General features: G+C 43.8%; 2 protein-coding genes across 7 annotated transcripts in view; both read right to left on the reverse strand.

The window, feature by feature from the left end:
* Window positions 1-10,866, reverse strand: part of DGUOK (deoxyguanosine kinase) — a 37,603-nt gene extending 26,737 nt beyond the window's left edge. The window contains exons 1-2 of one of the 5 annotated variants that reach the window (XM_080683483.1): window positions 10,621-10,784; window positions 7,639-7,833 (exon numbers count right to left, since the gene is read on the reverse strand). In XM_080683483.1, coding sequence (XP_080539609.1) covers window positions 7,639-7,698 — 60 coding nt within the window. In that variant the 5' untranslated portion in view covers window positions 7,699-7,833; window positions 10,621-10,784. Of the gene's footprint in view, window positions 1-7,638; window positions 7,834-10,620 lie in introns of all 5 variants that reach the window. The other 4 variants (XM_080683484.1, XM_080683485.1, XM_080683482.1 and 1 more) reach the window with 4 other exon arrangements.
* A 5,841-nt stretch (window positions 10,867-16,707) lies between these two features.
* The window catches only part of ACTG2 (actin gamma 2, smooth muscle), a gene marked incomplete at its 5' end in the record, with an annotated part of 29,090 nt that continues 19,364 nt past the window's right edge, over window positions 16,708-26,433 (reverse strand). For both annotated transcript variants that reach the window (XM_080684635.1, XM_080684636.1), the window contains 4 exons: window positions 16,708-16,926; window positions 19,419-19,600; window positions 23,440-23,631; window positions 24,443-24,604. In XM_080684635.1, the coding sequence (XP_080540761.1) occupies window positions 16,783-16,926; window positions 19,419-19,600; window positions 23,440-23,631; window positions 24,443-24,604 (680 nt within the window). In that variant the 3' untranslated portion in view covers window positions 16,708-16,782. The remainder of the gene's footprint in view (window positions 16,927-19,418; window positions 19,601-23,439; window positions 23,632-24,442; window positions 24,605-26,433) is intronic.

The raw sequence follows: 26,433 nt of genomic DNA on the forward strand, positions 1-26,433 counted from the left end.
CTCAAGGTATGGCAGCACCATCCACTCACTGTCAGAACTTCCTCCTCTGCCAAACTTCAAGGGGCCACCAAGTGCTTTTGCACCTGCCTTTTTAATTTCCCCCATCTCCTGCTCAAGATCAGGCTCTCAACATTTCTTGCCTCGCCAACTCGGGCTTTGCCCTCTTCAGTCCATCATTCATACTGTAGCCACAGTGAACACAGAATAACATTGCTTAAAACTCTCTGACAGCTCCATAGCGCCTTCATGACAAAACCCAACCCCACAGCATGGCCTATGAGACACATCATGAAATAGCCCCTGCATCCACCTCTCTGGCCTCAGCTTCCCTTTAACCATCCTGAGCTCCCTCTGGACCAAACTCCTTACAACTCCAATCATGCCATGTGCTCTGCAAATCCTATCTAATAAAGAGGGAATATGCTAATTAACCATCACTCCGTCACAAAGATGGCTGCACCCACAGCTGAGGCCAAGTTCCCATAAGGAGCCTTAACAAGCAATCAGCAGGGATCTGAGGCTACACCCTCCCCCACCCCCATGGGGCTTGACAGGGGACCTCAGGCTGGCAGGGCTTGACAGGGGACCTCAGGCCACCTTCCACACCTGGCAGGGCTTGACAGGGGACCTCAAGGTGCACTTCCCGTCCTGGTGCTGGGCTAGGGGACCTCAGGCTGCTCCCCCCGCCCCAGTGCCAGGCCGGGGGACCTCAGGCCACGCCCCCCACCAGGTGGGGCTTGACAGGGGACCTCAGGCCGCACCCCCCGCCCCAGCACTGAACCAGGGGACCTGAGGCTGTGCCCCCTGCCGATGGGGCTTAACAGGGGACCTGAGGCTGTTCCCCCCTCCCAGTGCCGGGCCAGGGGACCTGAGGTTGCGCTCCCCCCTTTCCCCTGCTGCCTGGCGGGGCTTGACAGGGGACCTCAGGCCATGTCCCACACCTAGCGGGGCTTGACGGGGGACCTCAAGGCATGCGCCCCCCCACCCCCGGTCTGGGCTGGGGGACCTCAGGCCATGCCCCCCATCCTGGCATCAGGCCAGGGGACCTGAGGCTATGCCCCCTGCCCAGCAGGGCTTGACAAGGGTGGGACTAACCAGGTCTGGATCTATCCCAATGAGGGGTGGGGGGCCGGCCGGGTCTGGGTCTCATGCGATTTTGAGGCGCATGTGGGTGGGCAGGGACTTGACTCTGGGTCCCATGGTGTGCCGCAGACTCTGACAGGAGGAAGGTTTTCATATACATTTTACTAATTTTCTTTCATCTCTGACACTTCTATTATAGAGAAAGGGAAAATAACAATATTAAATTATTTCCTCTAATTGATCCCCATTTAATGTGCACGAATTTTGTGCACCGGACCACTAGTGTGACTATAAACATGCTTCCCCATTTCCTGGTACACTTCCTCTCCTCAGCTGCCTAACTCCAACTCAATCTGCAAGAATCTGCTTAGATTTAACTCCTGTGTGAAGCCTTTCCGGCCCTGACACCCCTAAACTGAATTAGCTAATCCTCCTTTGTGCTTGCCCTGGCATGCTGGGTAAGACTCCATGACTGACACTGTAATTGCATTTCTCCAGGTAGAAGATGGGGCTCCTCCAGGGCAGGAACCAAAGCCCCTAGCCTAATGAGCTGACTGAATGAATAAAACACTTAAAACATTATTAACTTTAGCTCCCTCTAAAAACCACATTGGTTAAAAATTAAAAATAAAACCTTAAGAGTGCTTTTGGAACTCAATCTCCTCTACTGAAGTTGATCTTTCTCAAGTGAGTTCTACCCTTAGAAAAAATCCAAATGGAACCCAGAGAAAAGAGGAAGACACCCTTCCAGCCAATTTTATCAGCCACTCATGGCTACTGACAGGAGTGAAGAGATGTCTCAGCAGAAGAGCCCACACATCCAATGTGACATTTATTACACACCACTCCAACTCCTCTCTGAACACACAGGGCAGGAACAAACAGTATGAATCTATGCATTTTGTACAGTCATGCTCATCTCTCAGCCCTGTCACCACTTTTGCACATTTACTCAGCCTCTGCTCTTCCCACACGTCAGTGAATAAATGCCTTCCCCTGTTTTTCTAGACCTGTGGTCGGCAAACTGCGGCTCGCGAGCCACATGCGGCTCTTTGGCCCCTTGAGTGTGGCTCTTCCACAAAATACCCCGGCCTGAGTGAGTCTATTTTGAAGAAGTGGCGTTAGAAGAAGTTTAAGTTTAAAAAATTTAGTTCTCAAAAGACATTTCAATCGTTGTACTGTTGATATTTGGCTCTGTTGACTAACGAGTTTGCCCACCACTGTTCTAGACCTGTGTCTAAATCCTCTCCCTTACCAAGTCTAAGGTCCCACCTCTTCCATAAGTTCAGGACTTCTCTAACTCACACCAAATTCCTACTATACTGGGGCAGTTGAATCAAACAAGAAATATATAGATTCCGAAACTACATACTAGACTACTAAATAAAACCTTCTGTGCTTGCCATGGGGCACCTGAGAGGGGCAGGAATTACAAACTGGTTGAGTTTGATATTATCAGATACTTGCCTGCCCCGAGTAGCCCCTATTTTAAAATATCTGGCAAAGATGATCAACATTTAGATTGCAAATTGTTGATTAAATCTGAAACATGGTCTCTGCTATTCAGCTGAAAAGCTATGTTAATTAATATGAAAGATGAATATACTTATTAGCTGGGTGACACTGAGTGACTGTTAGAATTATTTAAAATTTTTTCAAGTTAAAAACAATTATGTAAGAAACTGCTGCATATGGAAAGAAAGAGCCCTACGGGTTAGGGAATGCCAACTTTACCTCCCAAATCAGACACTATGAGTTCATTTAAAAGCAATCAGACACAAAGAAAATAAATAAATAAATAAATAAACAAATAAATAAATAAATAAAGCAGTCAGGACTCTCAGAAACCGACTCATGCCATTTAAACACACAAAACCCGGAATGCCAACAAATTAGATGTAATGGGAAATACACAGTTCCAATTACTGGAACAATCACACCAGGGCAACACCTCCACCCTGCACTCTACTCTCCATTCCAAAGCTTCTGGAAAGCCAATTTAGTAATCAGAAGCTGGCTTCAGCAAAGAAAGACAGGTCCTAAGAGTTGTGCCATCCATGTTGCTATAGGGCTTGGAGAACCTGGGTCATTTACCACAGGGCACTAGTTCTTAACCTGCATTATAATGGAACTTGCTGTGCTAGGCACCACCCACAGATACGAAATAATTAATTTAAAAAAATAATTAAAAGTTATATGTTTATATTAAAAGCAGACACAGCATAATTATTTTTAGTGCTGTGATACCTGACACTAATAGTTTCTTCTTCCTGCTTGGGTTTTGATTTTTTTTTTTTTTAAGATAAATGTTTTAAATACCAGGGGCTTCCCAGTGGTACTGGCTGGCTCTCCACTGCTACACTGCCCTTCTCCTAGTGACCAGAACACTCATGTCTACTGAAAGCCACTTCATCAGCACTGGACAAAGTGACAAATTCCTTTCTTTGCTTGGTCTCTATGCAGAGCATCAGCCTCTTATGATATCATTATCATAATTTAGTTATATCCCAGCTTAACTGTTACCTTTCAAAATATTTTAATATTAAATTTGGGAGGTATCAGATCTCAGTATCAAACCTTTCCTGAGGGCTTGGATATCCTTGTACTTTATTATATGTGCCATGACTTGAAAAGTGGTGGGAGCTATTTTCTTAGAGTATATTACTTCAACATGTTGATTTTTTTTTAATATATTTTATTGAGGTTTTACAGAGAGGAAGGGAGAGGGATAGAAAGCTAGAAACATCGATGAGAGAGAAACATCCATCAGCTGCCTCCTGCACACCCCCCACTGGGGATGTGCCCGCAACCAAGGTACATGCCCTTGACCGGAATCGAACCCGGGACCCTTCAGTCCGCAGGCTGACGCTCTATCCACTGAGCCAAACCGGTTTCGGCACAACATGTTGATTTTTATTGGCACCAGGATTGTCATTTCACAAGCTGGACCAGAGTTCTATTGTTAATGTTCATCTTATTCCTAAGTCAATGGTTATTTTCCTCCCACAAATTTTTCTATAAACTACATTGCCTGCTATAACTACATTATGCTAAAATCTAGTAGTAAGATAGTATCTGATGTAATGCCCGAAATAATATGTTATTTTAAATTTCATACAGTTGTATTTCATGGGAGACTCTTCCTCCAAGCATTTTCTTCTCCAAAACAAAATGAAAAACATGGTAAAAAAAAATCCATTTTAAGACTTTCTACCAAAAAGCAAACAATGGCAGTAAATATAAAACCATCTATCTTTAAACAAAATTTCTTCAAAGACAATTAAAGCCTTTATTTCAGGAACTTCATTTGATGCTGCATTCATTTACTCAGTCATTCAATCAAGAGGTGTAGCTATTAAGTGGTAGGTACTATAACCAAAATGATAACCTAGGCTGAGACCCTGCTGTTAAGGAACTTTATTCTGGATCACTATATAGGCTCCAAGCCTACAGGCATTCTGGGGAAACTTTCAAAAAACTACTCAGCAGGCTTAAAAGAAATTTAGTACTTTTTTGTCCTGATTCCTTTTATTTTCATGGTAAACTATGTTTACCAAAAAATAAAGTTCCTCACAGCTTTCAAAGTACAACCCAAAATCTTCCATTCTGCCTGAGAACCTCACTGATCTGAAATGTCCTCCTCCCCACCCCCTTTGCCCACTAGTTGATTCATCCTTTCACTGCTGCCTTCTCCTTGAACTTCTCCAGCTCCTTCACCTCTAGGCAGAGTTAATTACTGCCTGCTCTGGTTTACCAAGGTATTACACTGTAATTATTTGTGACTCATCACTCTCTCCAACCAGCTCACTCTTTGAAGACACAGACTCACCTATTCTCTTTACAGCCTGAGTATCTAGCCAGGTACAAAGAATGGAGATGGATGGATGGAATGAAGTGAATCATATAAACAGACTTCAAATTACAATGTTTGGAATAAATAGGTCTTATTTCCCCCTAGGATTCTTTGCCCAATTGTTTATACTCAATAAAAGTTAAAGATGCACCCTGGCCGGTATTCTCAGTGGTTAGAGCACTGGCCCACACCGAAATGTCTCGGGTTCAATTCCCAGTCAAGGTCATGGACCTGGGTTGCAGGTTCAATCCCTGCAGGGTCAGGGTACATATGGGAGGCAACCAATCAATGTCTCTCTCACATCCATGTTTTTCTCTCTCTTCCTTTTCCTTCCTCCCTTCCATTATCTCTAAAAATCAACAGAAAAAAAATATCCTTGGGTGAGGATTAACAACAGCAAAAAGTTAAAGATGCATATTGGTGATCTTAAATCACTAATCTTGAATGCCAGAAGAAATATGTTATTAGGAAAGCTTTATGTTCAAGTCTATAGAGTGCAAAAGTATAAAACACTTTCCTCTTTTCTGGTAGGGTCTTTAAAATCAAAGTAAGAATAGTCTGAGATGACTCACAAATTTCAAATAGCACTCCTTTCTTCAATTTAGGTTTGTAGTCATAAAATAACTGATATATTCCATATATTATTTTAGTGATGAGTGTATTTAAAAAGATAGGCTACCCCTAGCCAGTATTGCTCAGTGGATAGAGCATCAGCCTGCAGACCAAAGGGTTCTGAGTTTGACTCCAGTCAAAGGCACATACCTTGGTTGCAGGCTCTTCCCCAGCCAGGGCCCTGGTCAGGGCGTGTGAAGGAGGCAACCAATCGGTGTATTTCTCTCAGATCAATATTTCTCTCTGTCTTTCCTTTTCTCTTCCACTCTCTCTAAAAATCAATGGAAAAAATACCCTCAAGTGAGGATTAAAAATAATAAAACAAAAATTAATAAATAGGCTAGGTAATTTATTTTTTAAGAGATTCGAAGTATCAAGCTTTTTACTTTCCTTTTTTTTTTTTTTAATTTTCACCTGAGGACATGTTTTTATTGATTTTTTAGAGAGAGAAGAATGGAGGGAGATACAGACAGACAAATATTGGTTTGCTGTACACACCCTGACTAGGAATCGAGCCTGCAACCTTTCAGTGTATGGGACAATGCTCTAACCAAATGATCCACCCAGACAGGGCCCAAGCTTTTCACTTTCAATCACCCATGGCATATGGCTTCACAACTCAAACTAGATGCCATTAGTTGTTACTTTACTTATCTATTTCCTCTACACATGCTGCTGTCTACACCTGCAGGATCAGAATAACAAGACTTAAAGCAGTAGGACTGTAAGAAAAGCCACTCTAAAGAGATCTAACTTCAATTAGGACAGTAGTTCACCCTGCCCTGTTCAGGTTTCCTGAATGGGTACTTTTTTTTCTGATTTGTTTAAAGATGTCACCTGTGATAACCAAAAAATTATTTGATTTTATTATATTAGCAGTTTAAAATACTTCCTTTGTGGGTACCAATGACTAACTTCCATGTGGGTATCACAGCATAGGATTCAAGCATCTGGTAAACACTGAATGAGTACAATGGGTGAGGCAGGAGATTAGGTGCTCGTGACACAAAGATGAGTAAGACACTAAGTGCCAACCCAGGGAAGATGTTGAATGTGCAAACAATCTCAACAGAACTCAAGTGCTACAGCAGTTGTGGGTACAAAATGTTTTGAAAGCACACAGAGGAGGCAGTGATTAATTCTGTCTGGAGAGAGTCATCAATGTGGGGTGATGGAGAATAATGGGAGATGTAACCAGGGAAAGCCGGATTAAAGAACCCTAATCAACTTCTCATTATTCACTTTCCTTGGGCAACTGCATACACTTCCAAGGCTTCAACAACTCCCCAAGTCAACAATCTCCATATATGAAATCTCAGCTCCCATCTCTCTCTTGACTGCAGGCACATATTCTAATCTACCTCAGAACACCTATCTCTGTATGTCTCAGAGGTATCTCATATAAAAGATATCTCTCTTATCTCCTCAGACTTCTTCCTTTATTCCCATCCTCAGTTTTCAGTTTTATTCCCATCCTCAGTTTTCAGTCAGTGTCCAAATTATAAAACTGCATTGTCATCTTCTATGCCTCCTTATCTCTCACCTCCAAGTGGCCACCAAGTCCTATCAATCCTACTTCCAAAATCTCTCTCAAACCATCACTTCTTCTCTGTCCCTCCATTCCTTCTGTGCAGGCCTACATCTTTCCTCCCTCCAACTACTATGGTAGCCACAAAATTTATCTTCTCCAAACTGTTTCCATTTATCCACTCAACTGGATGCAAGGCATTGTGGGTACTGCAGCAAACAAGACATGCAAAAAATGTGCCTTACTTCCTATTTGCTCGTTCTAGCCAAATTTCTTTTTAAAATTAATCTAGTCTTGACACATACTAGCTTCAAGTCTTCAGTAGCCTCTCACTGCCTAAAGGAGAAACTCCTAGCATGGACCACAAGGCTGTTCAAAAATCTGGCAAATCCTACCCTTCCAATCTCTTGTTCTGCCATCCTCTCACAGGCCCTTTAAACTCCAGGCACATCCAGCTACTTCCCTGTTATTAAAACTGCATGTTTCTTCAGGCTTTGCTTTAGCAAATGTTACTTCCTGTGGCTGAACACTCTTTCCTCTTCTCCCCCTTGGGAATTCTTACCCCAGAGATTCCAAGTTTCCATGCCCAAACATGGCACTCATCACATGGTATATAAATCATGTTTAAAAGTCTGCTTCTTCCAATTGGCTGTGAGCTCCTTACGGGACAGGAGCTGTATCACACATGAGTCTATCTTCATAGTAGACATTCAGTGACCTTTGGTTGCATGAAAAAGCAAGAAAGAAGCATAGCAATCTGGAAAGGTTAAGAAGCAAAGGTCAGGAAAATTGGGAAAGGCAGCTCACACCTAACCTGATGGCCTGTGCAAAGTACTTACTCTGTGAAGTACTTTGTACCACTTTGGGCTCTAAGGCTAAAGCTTCCTTTGGGGACATGTTTCTTGAAGTACAAGACAAAACAGCTTTGTACACCATCAGGCAGATAAGCAGGACCCTCCCTTCTCATTACTCTTAATGTTTCTGATTTTACCGGAGAAACACACACAGCCATAGTGACTGGTCTCACTTTAAATTCATGACAACTAAGTCCAAGTGGGTCCTTAATGCTGCCCAGAAATTCTACATTTCTCTCTTTTACTCACTCAAATCAGGACTCATTTAGTTGTCATGCTCCCCGTTATTAGAAATAAACTGTGCTCCTAGTTAAGACCAAACTTGCTCTACTTGGTCTATAGAGTCCGTTCCTTCTTGCTTACTAACATCACTCCAGCATTTCTATCCTCTCTCCTGTTTCACCATTTTTGTCCCTCTCTGAGACTATTTCTCATTTCTCTTACAAAAACAAAAAAAATAAAAACCGTCTCAAATCCTCTTTCCATTTCAGTTAGCATCCTTGTCTTCCCTTTCTAGGAAAACTTCCAGACCACTGCTTAACTCACTGTCTCCAATTCCTTACCTCCTATGCTCCCTGAACCTATGCCAATCAGACTTTCACTCTTATTGCTCCCAAAAGTTGTTCAAATTCACCAAAGAGCTCCATTAAAGAGCATTACACAGTTGATTTCTCTCTCCCCCAAAGAGGTTCTTCAGCTGGATTCCGGGTATCATTCTCTTTTGGTTTTTCAGTGGTCATTCCTTCTCAGTCTATTTTGCTAGTTCTTTCCCATCTCCTCAATCTCTTTAACATTTGCCCCAAGGTTAGTACTTTCCATCAACATACATAGACTCCTGGCTTTAAATACCATCTACATTTATAACTCCAATCCAGGGAGACTCTGAACTCTGGGCTCAAACATTCAATTGCCTATTCAACATCTCAAAATCTCCACATAGATATTAATAACCATATACAAACTAACATGCCTAAAAACAAAATCTTGAAACCACTCCCTGCCCCAAATATGTTCTTCCCATTCTGCCCCATTTAAGGAAATTCAGAACTCCATCTTTCAAGTTACTCAGGCCAAAATGACTGGAGTCATTACTGATCCCTTTCTTTATCTCACTCCACATCTTTTAACAAATCTAGTTAGCTCTACCCTAAAATGTAATTAAAATCCAATCACTTCTCATCACCCGGTCCAACTCACTGAAACTCATCATTGCAATAACCTCCTGACACATTCTACCTTCAACATGCCTGTCCAAGTGATCATTTTGTAATTTAATTCAGATCATATCACTTGACTGATCGAACCTTCCAATAGTTTCCCATCATGGACTGCAAGGACTATATACAATCTGGCCATCCCTTACCTTCTAACCCAGTGGTCGGAAAACTGCGGCTCTCGAGCCACATGCGGCTCTCGAGCTGCGGTTTGCCGACCACTGTTCTAACCTTATTGGCCCCCTCTCCCTCTTGCTCACTTCATTCCAGCCACAGTGGCTTCCCTCCTGTTCCCTGAGTACATTTTCCATCTCAGGGCCTTTGCACTTGGTCTTCTTTCTGCCTGAAAAATTCTTCTCCCAGTTATCCACATGGATCACTCCCTCACCTTCAGGTTTTTGCTCAAATGTCACCTTCCCAATCTTGACTGTCTTGATTACCCTATTTAAAATTGCAACTTCCCTCAATCCCTCATCCCTGAACTTTCTTCCTAACATATGGTTTACTTTGTTTAATTTATTTTGTGTATTGTCTATCTCTCCCTACTTGAGAGCAGAGATATTTGTTCTGCTGACTGCTGTATCCTCAGGGCCAAGAACAGTGTTGGCCTGTGGATCTGGCTCAAAAGGTTATTTGTTGAATGAATAAAATGTGAAATTCTCAGTTTACTGCTAGCATGTCTTTTGACCCTCAACATTGCTAATCCTCTTTTAGAGTTCATCACCTTATCAGGTAAAAGTATAAAGGTAGAATTTAGTAACATTAAATTAAAATGTTTTGCTTGCATTCTCTTTTAAATTGTTTTTTATTTAAGACAGTTTCTATTTGTTCTTGTAACAGTTTTTAACTTAATATATGTTTTTTAAGTTTAAAAAGGGAGTTTCTTCTAAGAAAAGCATTAATAAATTATAGTGGGACTAGCAAAGAAACATGACAAAAATAGTGAAAGTGGTATCTGAATGCCTTAAGTTTAAGAACTCTTAGGGTAGAGTAGCCAGGTAAAGTACAGTTATAGATAAATAATGAATAGTATTTTTAGTGTATGCCCCAAATATTGTATGGCACACAACTGCACTAAGCAATTACTCATCTGAAATCCTATTTTAAATGAGCATCCTTTTTCTCCCCCTAAATCTGGCAACCCTCTCTTAGGACAAAGAAATTACACCAAGCGCGTTGTCGCTTCCATTTAAATTTATCCATAACAAGCTAATTGAACTCTCGTCCTATCAAACAAACTGCGTGGCTTTTATGTCCCTGTGGGAGAGTATTGAGGAATGACGTCCTAAAAACCAAAGCTGGATGGATTCGCAGTGCATTTTGGGAGGGGAATGGTCCTCAGAACTAGCATCCTCGCTGCACTGACTGGGGGAGGAGGAGAGTAGGAAAAGAGTTCCGGGCCCAGCTCCCTTTCTCAGCCTCTCAGACACCTGCTTAGAGGAGGCCAAGGCTTGGCAGCCCCTTTCCGGCCCTTACCAATGTTGCCTTCGATGGAGAGCCTTCGGGGCCCATGCCCCGCGTGCAGGCCCTTGGAGGGGGGCACGCCCTGGAGCGGGCTCTGAGCCATGGAACTGGAGGGGGCACGCAGCAGCCTTAGAAAGCGCCTACCTGCGGCCATCCCACCCAGGATTCCCGCAACTAGCACTTCCGCCAAGAGCACTTCCGCTCCCGGTACTGTCGTGAACACACACAACAGCGCACCTCTGACGTCAGAGATCGCCCGGCAGGAAGTGGGCGGGGTTGAACTGACTAAGAGGGTGGGGCCAAAGGGACCGCTCTGGTCTCGCGATGTTTGTAGAGAAGCGTTGTGAGAAAGTGAAGTTCGGTTTTGGGATGCGGGAAAGTTTGCTGATACCAAGGGCGTGATTAACCCCTTTGCATTTGCTCATTGGAAAATAACACTTTAAAGAGACATAACAATTCCATCGTCTTTGCATTTTTGTATAACTTAAAAATAATTTTCATAACAAAAAAACAAATCAAAGTAATTGTAATTTTAAACGAGGTTTCTTTTTTCCAGGTGTTTGTTGTCTGGTTTTTATTCTAAAACGGGATGAAACTGGACGGTGTTAAGTAGGAAAATGATGCAATCTAGTAATTTACACAAATTAACTTTTTCCCATTCCCTGTAACGCGGCAGCACAATGCTGGCACTTTATGGAATAAATCAACAAATGAGTTCAACTACATCCCACCTCTTACTTTGTCTCTTGAATAAATAGTAGTAAACGTTTGCTCAACCGATTGGCGTAGTAGCCAAAAATCCCATTAGGATAAAGTGGGTGGAGGCTTGGAAGTGACTGGAACTGGTTTAAACTTGATAGATTGGGTTCTGTGGGCGTGAACAATTGCGGGAGGGGGGGATGAGGTGCCTGGTGGGGTGGATAGTGATGGGGATTCCGAATGGGATTTGTAAAAGGAAGAGCCGGGGTACAGAGGGATTAACAAGCTGGTGTAAAACTGGGGTCCTGCTGTCGTTGGAGAACTGCTTTGCAGAGGAGCGGGGACAGTTCTGAGCTGCTGCTGCTGAGTGAGGCCCTGCCTGGCTTTGTCCTGCCACACCCAAACGTCTCAACGACCTCAGATTTATGGCATGTCAGGGGGTGCTTCCACCTTCTACGCTTTAGCCACAAGAGCCAACAGGCAAAACCGCATTCGGGCTGCGCTCTTGGAGGTGGGAGCTTTTAGGAAGCAGAGACCTGCTTGCAAGGGGGTGGGGAGGGGTGGATGGCTGGGACACCGGTCTCGAAGCTGTTTGTGTAGCAAGCACAAGCCCTTTTTCCTGTATTGATGTTTATATAATGGTTGAAGTGACATTTGTATATTAAACAGTATTTTTTTAAAATAGATTGTGCATTTATTTAGGATAACCTGGGTGGAGTACTAATGAATATTGGAACAGCTAAAGTCTGTTTCATCTCCACTCTCACAGCCACCTCTGTGTAAAAATATTACTTGGCCTGGCCAATTTTGCTCAGTGGATAGAGCTTTGGCCTATGGATTGAAGGGTCCCAGGTTCTATTCCAGTCAAGGGCATGTACCTTGGTTGCAGGCTCAATGCAGGCTGGATCCCCTGGCGCTGGTCTGGGCATGTGCAGGAGACAACCAATCCATGTGTCTCTCTCACATCGATGTTTTTCTCTGTCTCTCCCCCTCCCTTCCACTCTCTAAAAATCAATAAAAAAAAAAAAAAATCCTCAGATGAGGATTATAAAAATAAAAATAAAAATAATAATAATAATAATAATAAAATTACATTTCTTTGTCTATGTAAACTTAGATCAGGAAAATATTCATCCAAAAATGGTTGAGAGGTTCTCTGGGCCCCAAGATCTTGCTGCTTCATTGCCCTCGGGGTCTCTGTGAAGGCTAAATGAGGAAGTTGTCAGCAGGTTTATCTGCAGACAGGCAACTAACCTGCTCCTAAAAGTTGAAGCTCCTAAAGTTATTATTTTTACAAAACTTTAGTGAAGTATAGTATGTAGTGAAGAAAAGAGCATGTATTGTAAGTTTACAGTTTAATGAACATTTTCACAAAACTGAATATATCTTTGTTACTAGATTCAGATAAAGAAATAGAGCATTACCAGCATCCCCAGAATCCATTTCTCATGCCAGTTACCACTCCCCCAAAGGAAAACAATAGCCTGAGTTCTAACAGCAGACTTTAGTTTTGCCTGTTAATAAATGAAATTATATAGTAAGTGCTAATTTCATTCAACATAATATCTATGAGATTGTAGTTCATTCATTCTGAGTGCTGTGCAGTATTTCACCATGTCACTCTACTACAATGTATTTTATCCATTTTATTACTGATGGACATTGGAGAATTTCTAGATTTGGGCTATTATGAATAGCATTACTATGAATGTTCTTGAATATGTGTTTTATTAAATTAGTTGTGCAGTTCTCTTGTGTAGATACTTATGATACCAACTGCTAAGTGATAGGCTATTTGTATGTTCCATTTTAGTAAATATTCCTAAATAATAAATAGGTCCGCAGTGTTTTATTGTACCTGTCGACACTGCCACCAGCAATAAGTGAACACACGCTCTGGTTGTTCCACATTCTTATCAACAGTTGGTATTTTCGTGTATTGTTGTTTTTTCATTCTGCTGAATATAATGGTGTCTTATTGTAGTTTTAGTTTGCATTTTCCTGATGACTAATGAAGTAAAACACCTTTTCATATGTTTATTTTAGAGACCTCTGTTGTGAAGGACCTGTTTAAGTCCTATGCCCATTTTTCTACTGGCTGTCTTTTACTTATTGTTATTATTCATTATATATTTTGCATATGAGTCCTTTGTGAATATTTTCTCTGTTTCTTGCTTCTAAAAACTCTCAGTTTTTTTTATGTATAGTATGACATAAGAAACAAAAATGTCTTTTGCCTAAATTGCCTGTCAATTATCTCAATACTGGGGATGACTCTTCTATCCCCTTTATTTCTTTACGCTTGCTTTATTCTGTTATACCATGCATAAAAATTCAATATCTTTCTGGTCTTAATTCCAAATTCCCAGAAGAAAGGATCTCATGGGCCCAGCTGTGCCCAAAAGATAGGGTCTCAGAGAACAAACGTGAGTATTAGGTCCCCACCCTTGTGCACGAGGAAGGAGGGCTATTGAAGGGATTGCCGTGAGCAAGGTTGACATCTAAAAAAGCTGGTGATCAGTTCCTCCTAGAAGTAGTAAACAGGGTGTTTTCATCCCACCTTAGGTGTTGGCCAGAGACAGAAAGTAGTGGCATTTTGGTGAGCAGAATTATGTCCCAGTTGCTTGGAGCAATGAGGCCACTTTTTGCTCCTGGGCGATTGTCAGATATCTGCTAGAGTTTATGAGTAAGAGCTAACTGTCCTACATAAACTCTAGCCACTCAGTATCCATTCCTTCATTCAATATTTACTGAGCATCTACTATGCACCATTCACTCTGCTTAGTCCTTGGGGTGCAGCTCTGAAGGAATTACTATTTTCCAATGTTTTTTAAGTGCTATTGTGACAAATAAAATATTGACTCATATTACAAAAATGCTTATGCAGCCATTAAAAATGGGGAAATAAATACACACAAATGTGACCCTGACTTTCTTCTACTGCTTGGACATCTGGTAAATTACATTCTTTCTACATCAAGGATATCATGATGTGCTAGACTATGCTAACTCAAGTTGGTGAAGCTGGGAAGTACGCTCCTGGAATCCCCTCCTGACGGGGCTGTGAGTTAGAGTTGGCCAAAAGAGGACCTCGTATGAGATTTGGAAAGCAGATGGAAGCCTCAGCATCTCCTCGTGGGAGATCTCCATAGTCAGATTCTGTGACAGACAGATGTGCCCACAGATAGATAGTAGCTAGTCCTCAAGGCCGAAGTGATTCCTCTGTGATCATCCCACAATTCCTTCTAGACCTTCTCTTCCCCAGCCCCTCCCACCTTTGGGTAGTCTCATTCCTAATAACTTTCTTCTTTCTGCAATGCGGATGGTGGCTCTGCTCCTCTGAGTGAACGCTGCCTGATACACCGCATCACAGAGGGAGGCGTACAGGGGGGTGGTTAAGAGTGGGGGCTCTGGATTCAGACAGCCAGGGGTGAGGATTAAGAAAGCTAATCCATAGGCAGCTTTTAACACGATACATGTCACACGGCCACCACCCCATAGACATTATACAATAGGCAATGGCTGCTTCAGCTTGGCCCTCAGTGCCTGGGACATAACTTCTATTTATCCTTGGTTGACGTCCTGTTGGATTTCCACTCTCCTCAAACCATTGTAACCAATCCACTGAAGAATTCTAGGACAGCACTTCTTGAAGTGGGGCAAGACTGGATGGGGGAGGGAAGGGAATGACCAATTGGCCTTCCCTTCTTCCCCCATGTGGAGATTCCATTCTAGCAGGGAGTGTCAGTACTCCACACCTCCATGAGTTCATGGGTGCGTGTATGTGCCCTCTAACCTCCTTGTGATTTCTCTCCCAAAAACCAGTGCCTGTGGCTTTTCTTTGCAGGACTGCCCTCAGCCTACTGGAGCCCTTTCCCTTCACAAGAGGAAAGCCTGGGACTTTATGTCCAGGGTGCACCTACACTGACAGGTGACTGTGAAAGCCCATTGCCTACAGTCAGGCTTAAACTCCAGAGCTGTCTGGGGACCAGGCTGAAGCTATGCCTCAGAGGTCCCCTGCTGGGCTTCCTCCCCTTTCCTGTCCTGCCTCCTCCATCTGCTTATAGGTTTCCCCTGCAAGCACTTCCTTAATAAATCATTTGCATGTGAGTCCTTATTTTAGGTTCTGCTTCTGGGAAACCCTAAGACATAAATCCTCTAGGGGGATTTTGAAAACATGGTTCTCCACCTCACCTCCAGAGGGCAAGTGCAGAGGTGGTGGAGGAGGAATGTCTGACATTGAGGTCCCTGCACTTCTAATGGGGTCCACTGTCTCCAAACAGGTATTTCTGGGAAGCTCATGGACCAGGTGAGATCTGCTCAGGAGCATCAGGCATGGGACTGGGAAAGGTGGAGAGAGGGAAGGGTACACCAGGCAGAACTGAGGCTCTAGTTCTGCCATTAACTAGCTGGGTGATAGAGTTAACTAGTAAACTAGATATAAAATAGGAATGATACTACTACCTGCCTCATAGGGCTGTGGTGAGGATTAAAAGAGGAAATCCATGTAAAGCTAGCTCTTAAACTAGTGCCTAGCATATTGTAAACATTCAATCTATGTTAGCCATTATCATTATCCCTTATTTCCTCATAGTACTTTGTGGGTGCTTCTGTTTCACCTCAAATCATTATCTTATATGTTTGTGTCTGTCTCCCACTTCCTGCAATGAAACCCTGATGGGTAGAAATCATCTTTGTGGGGTATACGTATCAACTCCATGTGGCCTTACCCAGTAATTGTAGATTTATTTACCAAAAATTCAGTAAATACTTGTGATATTAAATAGAATTGACCAAGGACAGGGAGGGGAGCAAATGAGTGAGAGAGCGAGAGAGAGAAAGAGAGAGAGAGAGCACTACTTTCTTAATTAGTAGTTTGAGTCAAAATACAACCTAACCCTCAATGGCAAAAGATCTCATAGAGATTTTAAGCCCACTATAAACTTTCTTCACTTCAATTCAAATAACATTGTGTTTTTGGTCACATTATGTCACATCCTATAAGCCTGTGTTTCTCTTTCTGCTCTTGTTCTCTGTGCATCACCCTTGAGTACAAGGACTCACCTCTCGGAAAGCCCTTGTTTCTTACCCACCCCCAACAAGTCATCCAGCCCTCATTCTTACTCTTGTTCAAGGAAAAGGAATCAAGGTGTTATGGTAGGAGTACTAACGTTAGAGTCAGCTACATTTGGATTTTAATCTTGGTTCTGGATGATCTTCAACAAGTCCTTAATTTCTCTGAGCCTCAGTTTTTCTTCATCTATAATATGGAGGCAATAATAGTACCTATCTCACAGGGTTATGTGTGAATTAGAAATAAAATGTGAAAAGCCCTCGCACTGTGTGTGAGACGTAGCCTGGGGTTGGAGGGGGCGGGGAAAGAGCTCTACACAGAGAAATAAGGCTTGCAGGTTTTAATGTTCCATGATTTGTAACAGCAGTCTCAGGCAGATCCCCAGAGGATCTGTTCTGACTTTAGAAGCATTTCCTGTGGACAATGGAGGGCCCTGCCTCATCATACTCTGGCTTGCTGATCCACATCTGCTGGAAGGTGGAGAGAGAAGCCAGGATGGAGCCTCCTATCCAGACGGAGTACTTCCGCTCTGGGGGAGCAATAATCTGCAAAGAGCAAACGTGATGAATCATGATTAGTCCCCAAGGGAATAGGAAGGTGGTCCCAAAAATCATCTCATCAAACTGCCAGGCTGCCCCAGAAAAGGACTGCCTCCATGGTAATAAATAAATAAATAAATAAATATTTAAAAAAAAAAAAAAAAGAAAAGAAACAGGGTAAACCTTGTGGTTGATTAGATTATTGCTCAAATCTTCACTCCCACCCCTCCATAGGAAGATTGTACTCTTCCACAATGTGACTTCGGGCTTGGCTCTGTATTTGCTTTGGTCAGTGAAATGTTAGCAGACATGACCCAAACAGGATCTTGAAATGTTCTTCAGGCATGCACAGGCATACTCACTTGTGCCTCTGCCATCTTCATGAAAAAAACTTCCCCGAGGAGCTGCTGGCCCTTCAGCCCAAGTCCCATAATGAGTGAGAGGTATGGACCTGACCTGAGCTGGCTGGACCTACAGAGCTGCCTAGCCAAGCCTGACCTAGATCTGCTGACTCCAAATTGACCTGCAGGTGCATGAGCAATAAATGCTAATGGTTATGTGCCCTGTGATTTCATAGCTGCTTGTTACTCAGCAATAGCTGACCAATACAAACATCTACAGGAGCAGTACTGTTCTGTTCTTTCCTGGAATTGAATGCATGAGCAGCTTCCTCCATTTCTGAGTATGAGCCTATCTACTCAAACCCTTGAACTTCATCTGTCAACAGCCACTTGTACATGAGAGTTCTTAAATTCATACAGACATTGTTCATTCTTGTCACTGAGCTTAGCCTTTAGAAATTGGTTGTCCTGGCAAACAACTTTGAACTCCACCTAAAAGGAGATCTAGAAGGACTGCACTTCTTCAACTAATTTCTCAGAATCTGAAGGGTCTAAGAATTCAGTGCTAGAACAAAATAAAAATTAAATTGATTTTTTTGTCTCCTTAAAATCTCTCTACAGATTTCTTATGTTACAGAGATCATGGGATTGCAGAATAAGAATGGCCTTTAGAAGTTATCTCATTCAGGCAGACAAAAGTCACCCCATCACTCCTTGAGTAGATACCTCAAGGACTGGCAGAGCCACTAAAAATGTAGCAGATTTTATTGCTGGGCAGTTCTGGTTGTGAGAAAACTCTGGGCTGTCTTGGGTTTGAGGTCCTCAATCTCAGCCCCACCCCCACCCACATCTCTTCTTCCATATCCTCGAGGCTTGCTACATCTCCCCCAATTCCTCTACACAAATCCTGCTGTCCAATTTGTCTGGGATGTTCACACATGCACACACACCCCTGAGCACCTTTGCTCATCCTATTTCCCCTGCCTGGAGTGCCCTTTCCCCTCCTCTTGCCTTATTTAAGTTTCCTTTCATTGATTATGTCCACTAATTAGATCGTAGGCCCCTTGAAGGCTGGCACATATTGTTAAACTCAGGGCAGTGGCTCACAAGTGGGGATATGCATCAAATCACTGGTGCTCATTGATCACTGTAGGTGGTGGGACTACCTCAGACCTGATGAACTAGAATCTGGGGGTGAGGCTAGGTGTGGTATCCTGACACAGGGTCCTGGTAAAAAGCCCCATGTGGCAAGCCTCAGTAATGTGGCTGTTCCAGTGGCTCCGGCTGAGAAGGGACCACAGGTTCTCACCTGTTTTCTGGTGTCCTACTTTGCTTCCCTGTGCTGAGCTCCATCTGCTAGACAGAGGGAAGGCCTGGGCAGCCTTCCTTTGTGAAGAAGTTTCTTAGAATACTGACATAGAGAATATACTTCCTCAGATCAGGCCTACTCCCCGAGACCAACTTTATTGTGAGACTTTGTAACTTCCAACCTATTTGTTATCTCTATTCCATTCCCAACTCCTTCTAAACCCATTAGCACCAAAGTTCCTGGAAGCCCTCAAAAAGGACTGTATTATTGATTGCTTGGGACCAGAGCAGGGAAAAGCAGTAAGACAAGTGGGCTTCCATCCTACCAAGGCCAACGAGGTGAGAAGCCCTGGTAAGAAATAGTGTGGGGAGGGCTATGGCCAAGTTGGGACAACACACTATCCAGGAATCAAGGAATGTCTCCGTGAGTTCAAACCAGCAGCCTGCCCCATGGCCAAACTTTCTTTTTGAAATTTTCACCCTTCTTTGGGGTAACACCCAACTCCTTTTTAAAGTTTCTTCCCCTCTATTTCCCTCCTCTTTTATTTTTTATATCCCTCCTCTTGATTTCTTCCTCAACCAACTCAATATTCTCTTCATTCCAAATTCTTTCACCCCTTTCTCATATGACATCATGTGATTATGTTTGAGAGCCCATGCTAAAAGTGTCTCCAACTCATCAGTGCCCAAGGAACATAATCCACTGAGATGAAATTTGTCCCAGACCAGGAAGATGCAGAACCCAGGAGGCCACTGAGCTACAGGCCTGGCAACTGGACTCTGAGCATCTCCCAGGTAGACAGGTCATTGCACAAAGAACAGGATGGAAGGAATTGGGTGGAGACCCACCTTGATCTTCATGGTACTGGGAGCCAGGGCTGTAATCTCCTTCTGCATCCTGTCAGCAATGCCAGGGTACATGGTGGTTCCCCCAGAGAGGACATTGTTGGCATATAAGTCCTTGCGGATGTCGATGTCACACTTCATGATGGAATTGTAGGTTGTTTCATGAATTCCGGCAGACTCCATGCCTAGTAGAGATCATGGTCTCTAGTCAACATCCATCACTCATAAACACCCTCACTTTCAGCTCCTCAAATGACCCCCTTCTGTGGTTGCAATTAATGGTAGTTCAGGTCCTTAATTATCTCCCAAATGCATTAAGATCAGACCCTCTAACTAGTCATCACCCTGCCTTTAGTTTCTCTCTGTTTGATGGATCTTTCACATTGTTGCCTCAGGTATATTTCTAAAGGAACACTTTCATTGCATCATCTTTTTTCACAGCTTTATTCACAGCATTATATTTACCCTTTTTAAAGTGTACTATTTAGTAGTTTCTAGTATAATCATAGAGTTGTGCAACTATTGCCACAATGTAATTTTAGAACATTGTCAACACCCCACAAAAGAAACCCCATACCTATTAGTAGACAGACACTCCCCATTTTCCCTTTTACCCTTCCCCAGCTCTAGGCAACCACTAATTTACTCTCTGTCTCTATAGTTTTCCCTATTCTTGGCATTTCATATAAATGGACTCATACACTATATGACCTTTTGTGTCTGGCTTGTTTCACTTAGCATGTTTTCAAGCTTCATCCATGTTACAGCTTGTGTCAGTACTTTATTCTCTTTTATATTCATTGTGTGCATATACCCATCATATCAGCTTTGATAGCCCTCCATTGCCTACAGGTTGACATTTAGCTAACTTAGCCTGGCACAGGGATCTTCCTACATGCCAAACCAGCTCATGCCTACCTATCTGGCCTCCCACATCTAGTCTTTTGTCCTTATGATATAATTTCACATAGTAGATAGAAGAATCTTCCTAAAATACAAACCTGACCTCGCTACATTGCTGCCTAAAAGCTTTTCTAGGAAATTTCTCCATTGCTGATATGATTAACCCCCACATTCTTTGTGTAGTCCAGCCATTCTCTCCATTTTCCCCTGTGTGAAAACATACAACAAGCATGCATACACACATGCACACATGCGCACACACACAGAATTTTTCCATCATGTCCCAAATAGAACATGACGTTTCACACCTCCATGCCTTTGCACATACCACAATCAGTATTGTATGTCATTCCCTATTCTGCACTCCTTCCATCCCTGGATGCCATAAAATGATAATCATTCTTCAAGGTTCTGTCCAAATATTCACCTTCTCTAAGAAGTCTTCCCTAGTTTCTTAGGCCTATAGCACTCTGTCCAGTTTGCTATTTACCACTACACTGTATATCAACATTTGCTTACAGGCCCACCTCTTCTTTTTTTTTAATTTAATAAATCTTTATTGTTCAGATTATTACAATTGTTCCTCTTTTTCCCCCCCATAGTTCCCCTCCACCCGGTTCCCATCCCACCCTCTGCCCTTACCTCCCCCCCACGGTCCTCATCCATAGGTGTACACTTTTTGTCCAGTCTCATCCCGCAACCCCCACACCCCTTTCCCCCGAGAATTGTCAGTCCACTCCCTTTCTATGCCCCTGATTCTATTATATTCACCAGTTTATTCTGTTCATAGGATTTTTTATTCACTTGATTTTTAGATTCACTTGTTGATAGACATGTATTTGTTGTTCATAATTTTTATCTTTACCTTTTTCTTCTACTTCCTCTTCTTAAAGAATACCTTTCAGCATTTCATATAATACTGGTTTGGTGGTGATGAACTCCTTTAGCTTTTTCTTATCTGTGAAGCTCTTTATCTGACCTTCAATTCTGAATGATAGCTTTGCTGGGTAGAGTAATCTTGGTTGTAGGTTCTTGCTATTCATCACTTTGAATAATTCTTGCCACTCCTGTCTGGCCTGCATAGTTTCTGTTGAGAAATCAGCTGACAATCGTATGGGTGTGCCCTTGTAGGTAATTAACTGTTTTTCCTCTTGCTGCTTTTAATATTCTCTCTTTGTCTTTTGCTCTTGGCATTTTAATTATGATGTGTCTTGGTGTGGTCCTCTTTGGATTTCTTTTGTTTGGGGTTCTGTACTTCCTGGACTTGAAAGTCTATTTCTTTCACCAGGTGGGGGAAGTTTTCAGTCATTATTTCTTCAAATAGGTTTTCAGTATCTTGCTCTCTCTCTTCTTCTGGCACACCCATAATTTGGATGTTGGTACGCTTGAGGTTGTCCCAGAGGCTCCTTACACTATCTTCAAATTTTTGGATTCTTTTTTCTTTTTGCTTTTCCGGTTGGGTGTTTTTTGCTTCTTTGTATTTCAACTCTTTGACTTGATTCTTGCGGTCCTCTAGTCTGCTTTTAGGTCTCTGTATAATATTTTTTTATTTCAGTCAGTGTATGTTTAATTTCTAGTTGGTCCTTTTTCATATCCTTGAGGGTGTCGCTAAATTTATCAGCCTTTTCTAGAAAATTATTGAAAAACCTTATAACCGTGGTTTTGAACTCTATATCCAGTCGTTTTCTTTCCTCCATTTCTTTCATTTTTGATCTGTTTCTTTGTCTCTGCATTTTCGCTGCTTCCCTGAGTTGGTAGAGTAGCTCTGTGTGCTAGTTTTCCTATAGGGCCCAGTGGCTCAGCCTCCCCAATTACCTGAGGTGGACACTCTTGGTACACCCCTTTGTGGGCTGTGTGCTCAGCCTTATTGTAGTTAAGTCTTGACTGTTGTTGGTATCACTGGGAGGAATTGACCTCCAGGCCAATTGGCTGTGAGGATCAGCTGTGTCTACGCTGGGAGAACTTCTGTGCTGGAGACACTCTTATGAGACAAGACCTGCAAAATTGCAAAAGCCTCTGTGCTCAGCTTAGATGGGGCGGAGTTTCAGGGCAGAGCAGACAGCCTTGGTTTCCCATCAGCCCTGCCCTATGAGGCCCCTGGGTCTCAGTGTCCCTCTGTAATTGCTGCAAGCACCTCTGAGAGAAAGCCGCCCTCGAGTTTCGCCTGCTGCCAGACAGTCCAGTTTCTCCCCGAATGAGTCTGGGTTCGCAGAGTCTTGCCCGGAACTGGAGTTCAATGCAGTTGGGAGCTTTCGTCTCCCTCCTGCTTTAGAAAGCCAGCCGCGCTCTCAGCTGCCCGTGCATTTAGCAGTCAGTTCTCTCTGCGCGTGCTCGCCTCTGGACCTCTGCCTTCCGCAGCTCCCGAGTCTCAGTGTGCTTTCTCTTTTCCTGACAGTCCAGGTGCGAGTCTCCGTACCTCAGCCTTTTGCAGCTCCTCTGAGTCTCAATGTGCTTTCCTCTTTCCTTCTAGTTGTAGAATTTCCACTCAGCCAGCTTTCCTGTGGTTCTGGATGGTGTCCGTTTTGTCTTTTAGTTCTAGTTTTGATATTGTTGTGCGAGGCAGCAGTTTAGGTATTTACCTATGCCTCCATCTTGGTTTCTCTGGTCCCCACCTCTTCTTAACACTCCTCAACAAAGAGTTGTCCTTGTATTATTCTTTTATTTAATCCTTGTTACAACCCTACTTAGTAGGTACTATCATTATTTCCACTTTACAGATAAGGTAACTGAAGTTTGAAGATGGTAACATGTACAAGGTGATAGGGCTTAAAGAGGGAGAGTCAGGACTCAAAACCAGGTCTGCCCCAAGCCCATCCTGTTTACTACTATAAATTTCAACCTCATGACCTAACTGCTGAGCGGTCCAAGAAGTGTTTTGTTTATTAACCTCATTATATCCCCTCTCCTGCTTTTCCTTTATCTTGATTTCCTTACTCTTTTATTTAAAATTAGATTTTACCTAGCTGTATTGTTTATGTATTTTTGGCGCTTCCTGGAAAAATATGGGCTATGTATAAACAATAAAGAAAGTGTGTGTAACTCCTGGTGTTTCTCTTTCCATCCTGCACCCACCCCTCCACCCTGCCCTCCTGATTGGCAGGGACTGTGGGCAGCACCTCACCAATGAAGGAAGGCTGGAAGAGGGTCTCGGGGCAGCGGAAGCGCTCATTGCCAATGGTGATGACCTGCCCATCTGGCAGCTCATAGCTCTTCTCCAGGGAGGAGGAGGAAGCTGCCGTGGCCATCTCATTCTCAAAATCTAGGGCCACATAGCACAGCTTCTCCTTGATGTCTCTCACGATTTCTCGCTCAGCTGGAAGTAGAAATAACAGAAAGTAGACACTCAGTTCTGTTAGTTTGGTTGTCCCATTTTGATCTCTATGAGAACCTCCTTCTTACTTCTGCTTTGGATTCAGTCTTAGGATGAATGTTAATTTTTTTATTCCTCTTCCTAAAGTGGGGGTTCAAAGTCTTAATTCTCAAGCAAAACATTGCCTGGGCTTCTCACCTTACTGTCTTCACTCTGCCCTGAGAGCGCTGCAGGCCTTCCTGAGGGCCTTACAGGACACACTTCTGGTCTAGATGTAGGTTTATATGTTGTGATCTTACAGAATTTAGGAAGGCCCCTACTTAAATACTCTCTTTCCCAGGGTGGCCACTGAGGCATGATACCTTCCCCTTAGATATTCAGACCTTATTGGTTCCAGATGAACTATAAATGCCCCTAGTTAATGAAATGCATCCCCAGATTTTACCATCATTCAGCATTACTGAAAACTAGCTCTGATCCTGGTGTGGAAATAGACAGAGGTAGCAGGGCCCTGGGAAGAAGGGATGCTGTGAAAGGGCACTTAAGGAGGGCTCAGCGAGTGCTGCTTAGGATAAGTAGGTCTAAGCCTCGTTTCCCTCCCCAGGGTGTACTGGTTGGGAACTTCCCTCTTAAATAAGGTTGCCTTGACTATCTGGCTTGACCAGAGGCCCAGCCTGTGACTAGAGCCTTCCTGTCTACCCCAAGATAGTTTGAGGACACGTAGCCACAAACTTCTCATCAGGCCTGGGAACTTCTGGTCCTCGATCAGATTTGGTTTTGAGCTGAGCTCAGAATCAGGAAAGGGGCTGGATACCTGTGGTCACAAAGGAATAGCCTCTCTCAGTGAGGATCTTCATGAGGTAGTCCGTGAGGTCACGGCCCGCCAGGTCAAGGCGCATGATGGCGTGAGGCAGTGCGTAGCCCTCATAGATGGGGACATTGTGGGTGACGCCATCCCCTGAATCCAGGACGATGCCTATGGACAGAGGGGACAGGACCTGTTAAAACTTTTCTTGTCTTTCATCGATCTCTTTCTGGGACCATTTACCCATGATTTTCAATGACCGTATTTTCCTTTAGTAGCTGAGAAAATTCACCCACCAGAAGAATAATCAATCATATTTTTGTGTGCACACCAATTTATTCTCCCAAATGAGACTATGGCCTATAGAAAGCAAGTAGAATGTCTCCTCTTCTTGTACTCCTTAAACACTTTCACGACAGTGCACACTTGTCAATTTGCATCTAGACTGCACATTCTTTAAGTGAGACTGGGTAATTTGTACATCTTTCAGGCACCAAACTAACACATATGCACAAGCAATTAGAATATTAGATCTCATAGGAACTATAAAAGCCATTTGAAAAAAATTAAAATTCTCTACTAATAAAATTTTTAGCAAACCATGAAGGGAAATAAGCTTTCTCGGCATAAGCAATCTCTCTTGATCCTATAGCCACATCATAATTGATGAGGAAACATTATAATACTATTATTTTATTATTATTTACTACTAGAGGCCCAGTGCACAAAATTCATGCACGGGGGGGGGGGTGTCCCTCACCCCAGCCTGCACCCCTCCAATCTGGGACCCTTCGAGGGATGTCCGACTGCCCGTTTAGGCCCGGTGGGATCGGGCCTAAACGGGCAGTCGGACATCCCTCTCACAATCCAGGACTGCTGGCTCCCAACTGCTCACCTGTCTGCCTTCCTGATCGCCCCTAACCGCTTCTGCCTGCCAGCCTGATCACCCCCTAACCACTCCCCTGCCAGCCTGATTGATGCCTAACTGCTCCCCTGCCAGCCTGTTTTCCCCTAACTGCCCTCTCCTACAGGCCTGGTCACCCCTAACTGCCCTCCCCTGCAGGCCTGGTCTCCCCCAACTGCTCTCCCCTGCAGGCCTGGGTCCCCCCCCCCAGCTGCCCTCCCCTGCAGGCCTGGTCACCCCTAACTGCCCTCCCCTGCAGGCCTGGTCCCCCACAACTGCTCTCCCCTGCAGGCCTGGGTCCCTCCCAACTGCCTTTCTTTGCAGACCTGGTTGCCCACAACTTCCCTCCTCTGCTGGCTTGGTCACCCCTAACTGCCCTCCCCTGCAGGCTTGATCACCCCCAACTGCCCTCCCTTGCAGGCCTGGTCCCTCCCAACTGCCCTCCCTTGCTGGTCATCTTGTGGTGGCCATCTGGTGTCCACATGGGGGCAGGATCTTTGACCACATGGGGGCAGCCATCTTGTGGGTTGGAGTGATGGTCAATCTGCATATTACTCTTTTATTAGATAGAGGCCTGGTGCACAGGTGGGGGCCAGCTGGTTTGCCCTGAAGGGTGTCCCGGATCAGGGTGGGGGTTCCCTTGGGGCATGGGGCGGCCTGGGCAAGGGGCCTGGGTGGTTTGCAGGCCGGCCACACTCCCTGGTGACCCAAGCGGAGGCCCTGGTATCTGGGGTTTATTTATCTTCTACAACTGAAACTTTGTAGCCTGGAGCAGAGCCAAACCTTCTGCTTGCTCCGTGGCGGCAGCCATTTTGGGGGGGATTTATGTATCTTCTATAATTGAAACTTTGTAGCCTTAATCGGAGGCCTGGGCTGGCCAGGGTGTGCGGAAAGCTTGACTTCATCCATCACCGGGGGCAACCCTAGCCTCCTGCTCTTTCCAGCTCCATGGCTGCTGCCATTTCTGTTTGGATTTATGTATCTTCTATCATTGAAACTTTGTAGCCTTGAGTGGAGGCCTAGGCCAGCAAGGGCAGGCAGAAAGCTTGGCTTCCTCCATTGCCGGGGAAACCCAAGCTTCCCTCCTGCTCTCTGT

Source organism: Plecotus auritus (assembly GCF_963455305.1).
Source record: "Plecotus auritus genome assembly, chromosome: 8".
Lineage (NCBI taxonomy): Eukaryota > Metazoa > Chordata > Mammalia > Chiroptera > Vespertilionidae > Plecotus > Plecotus auritus.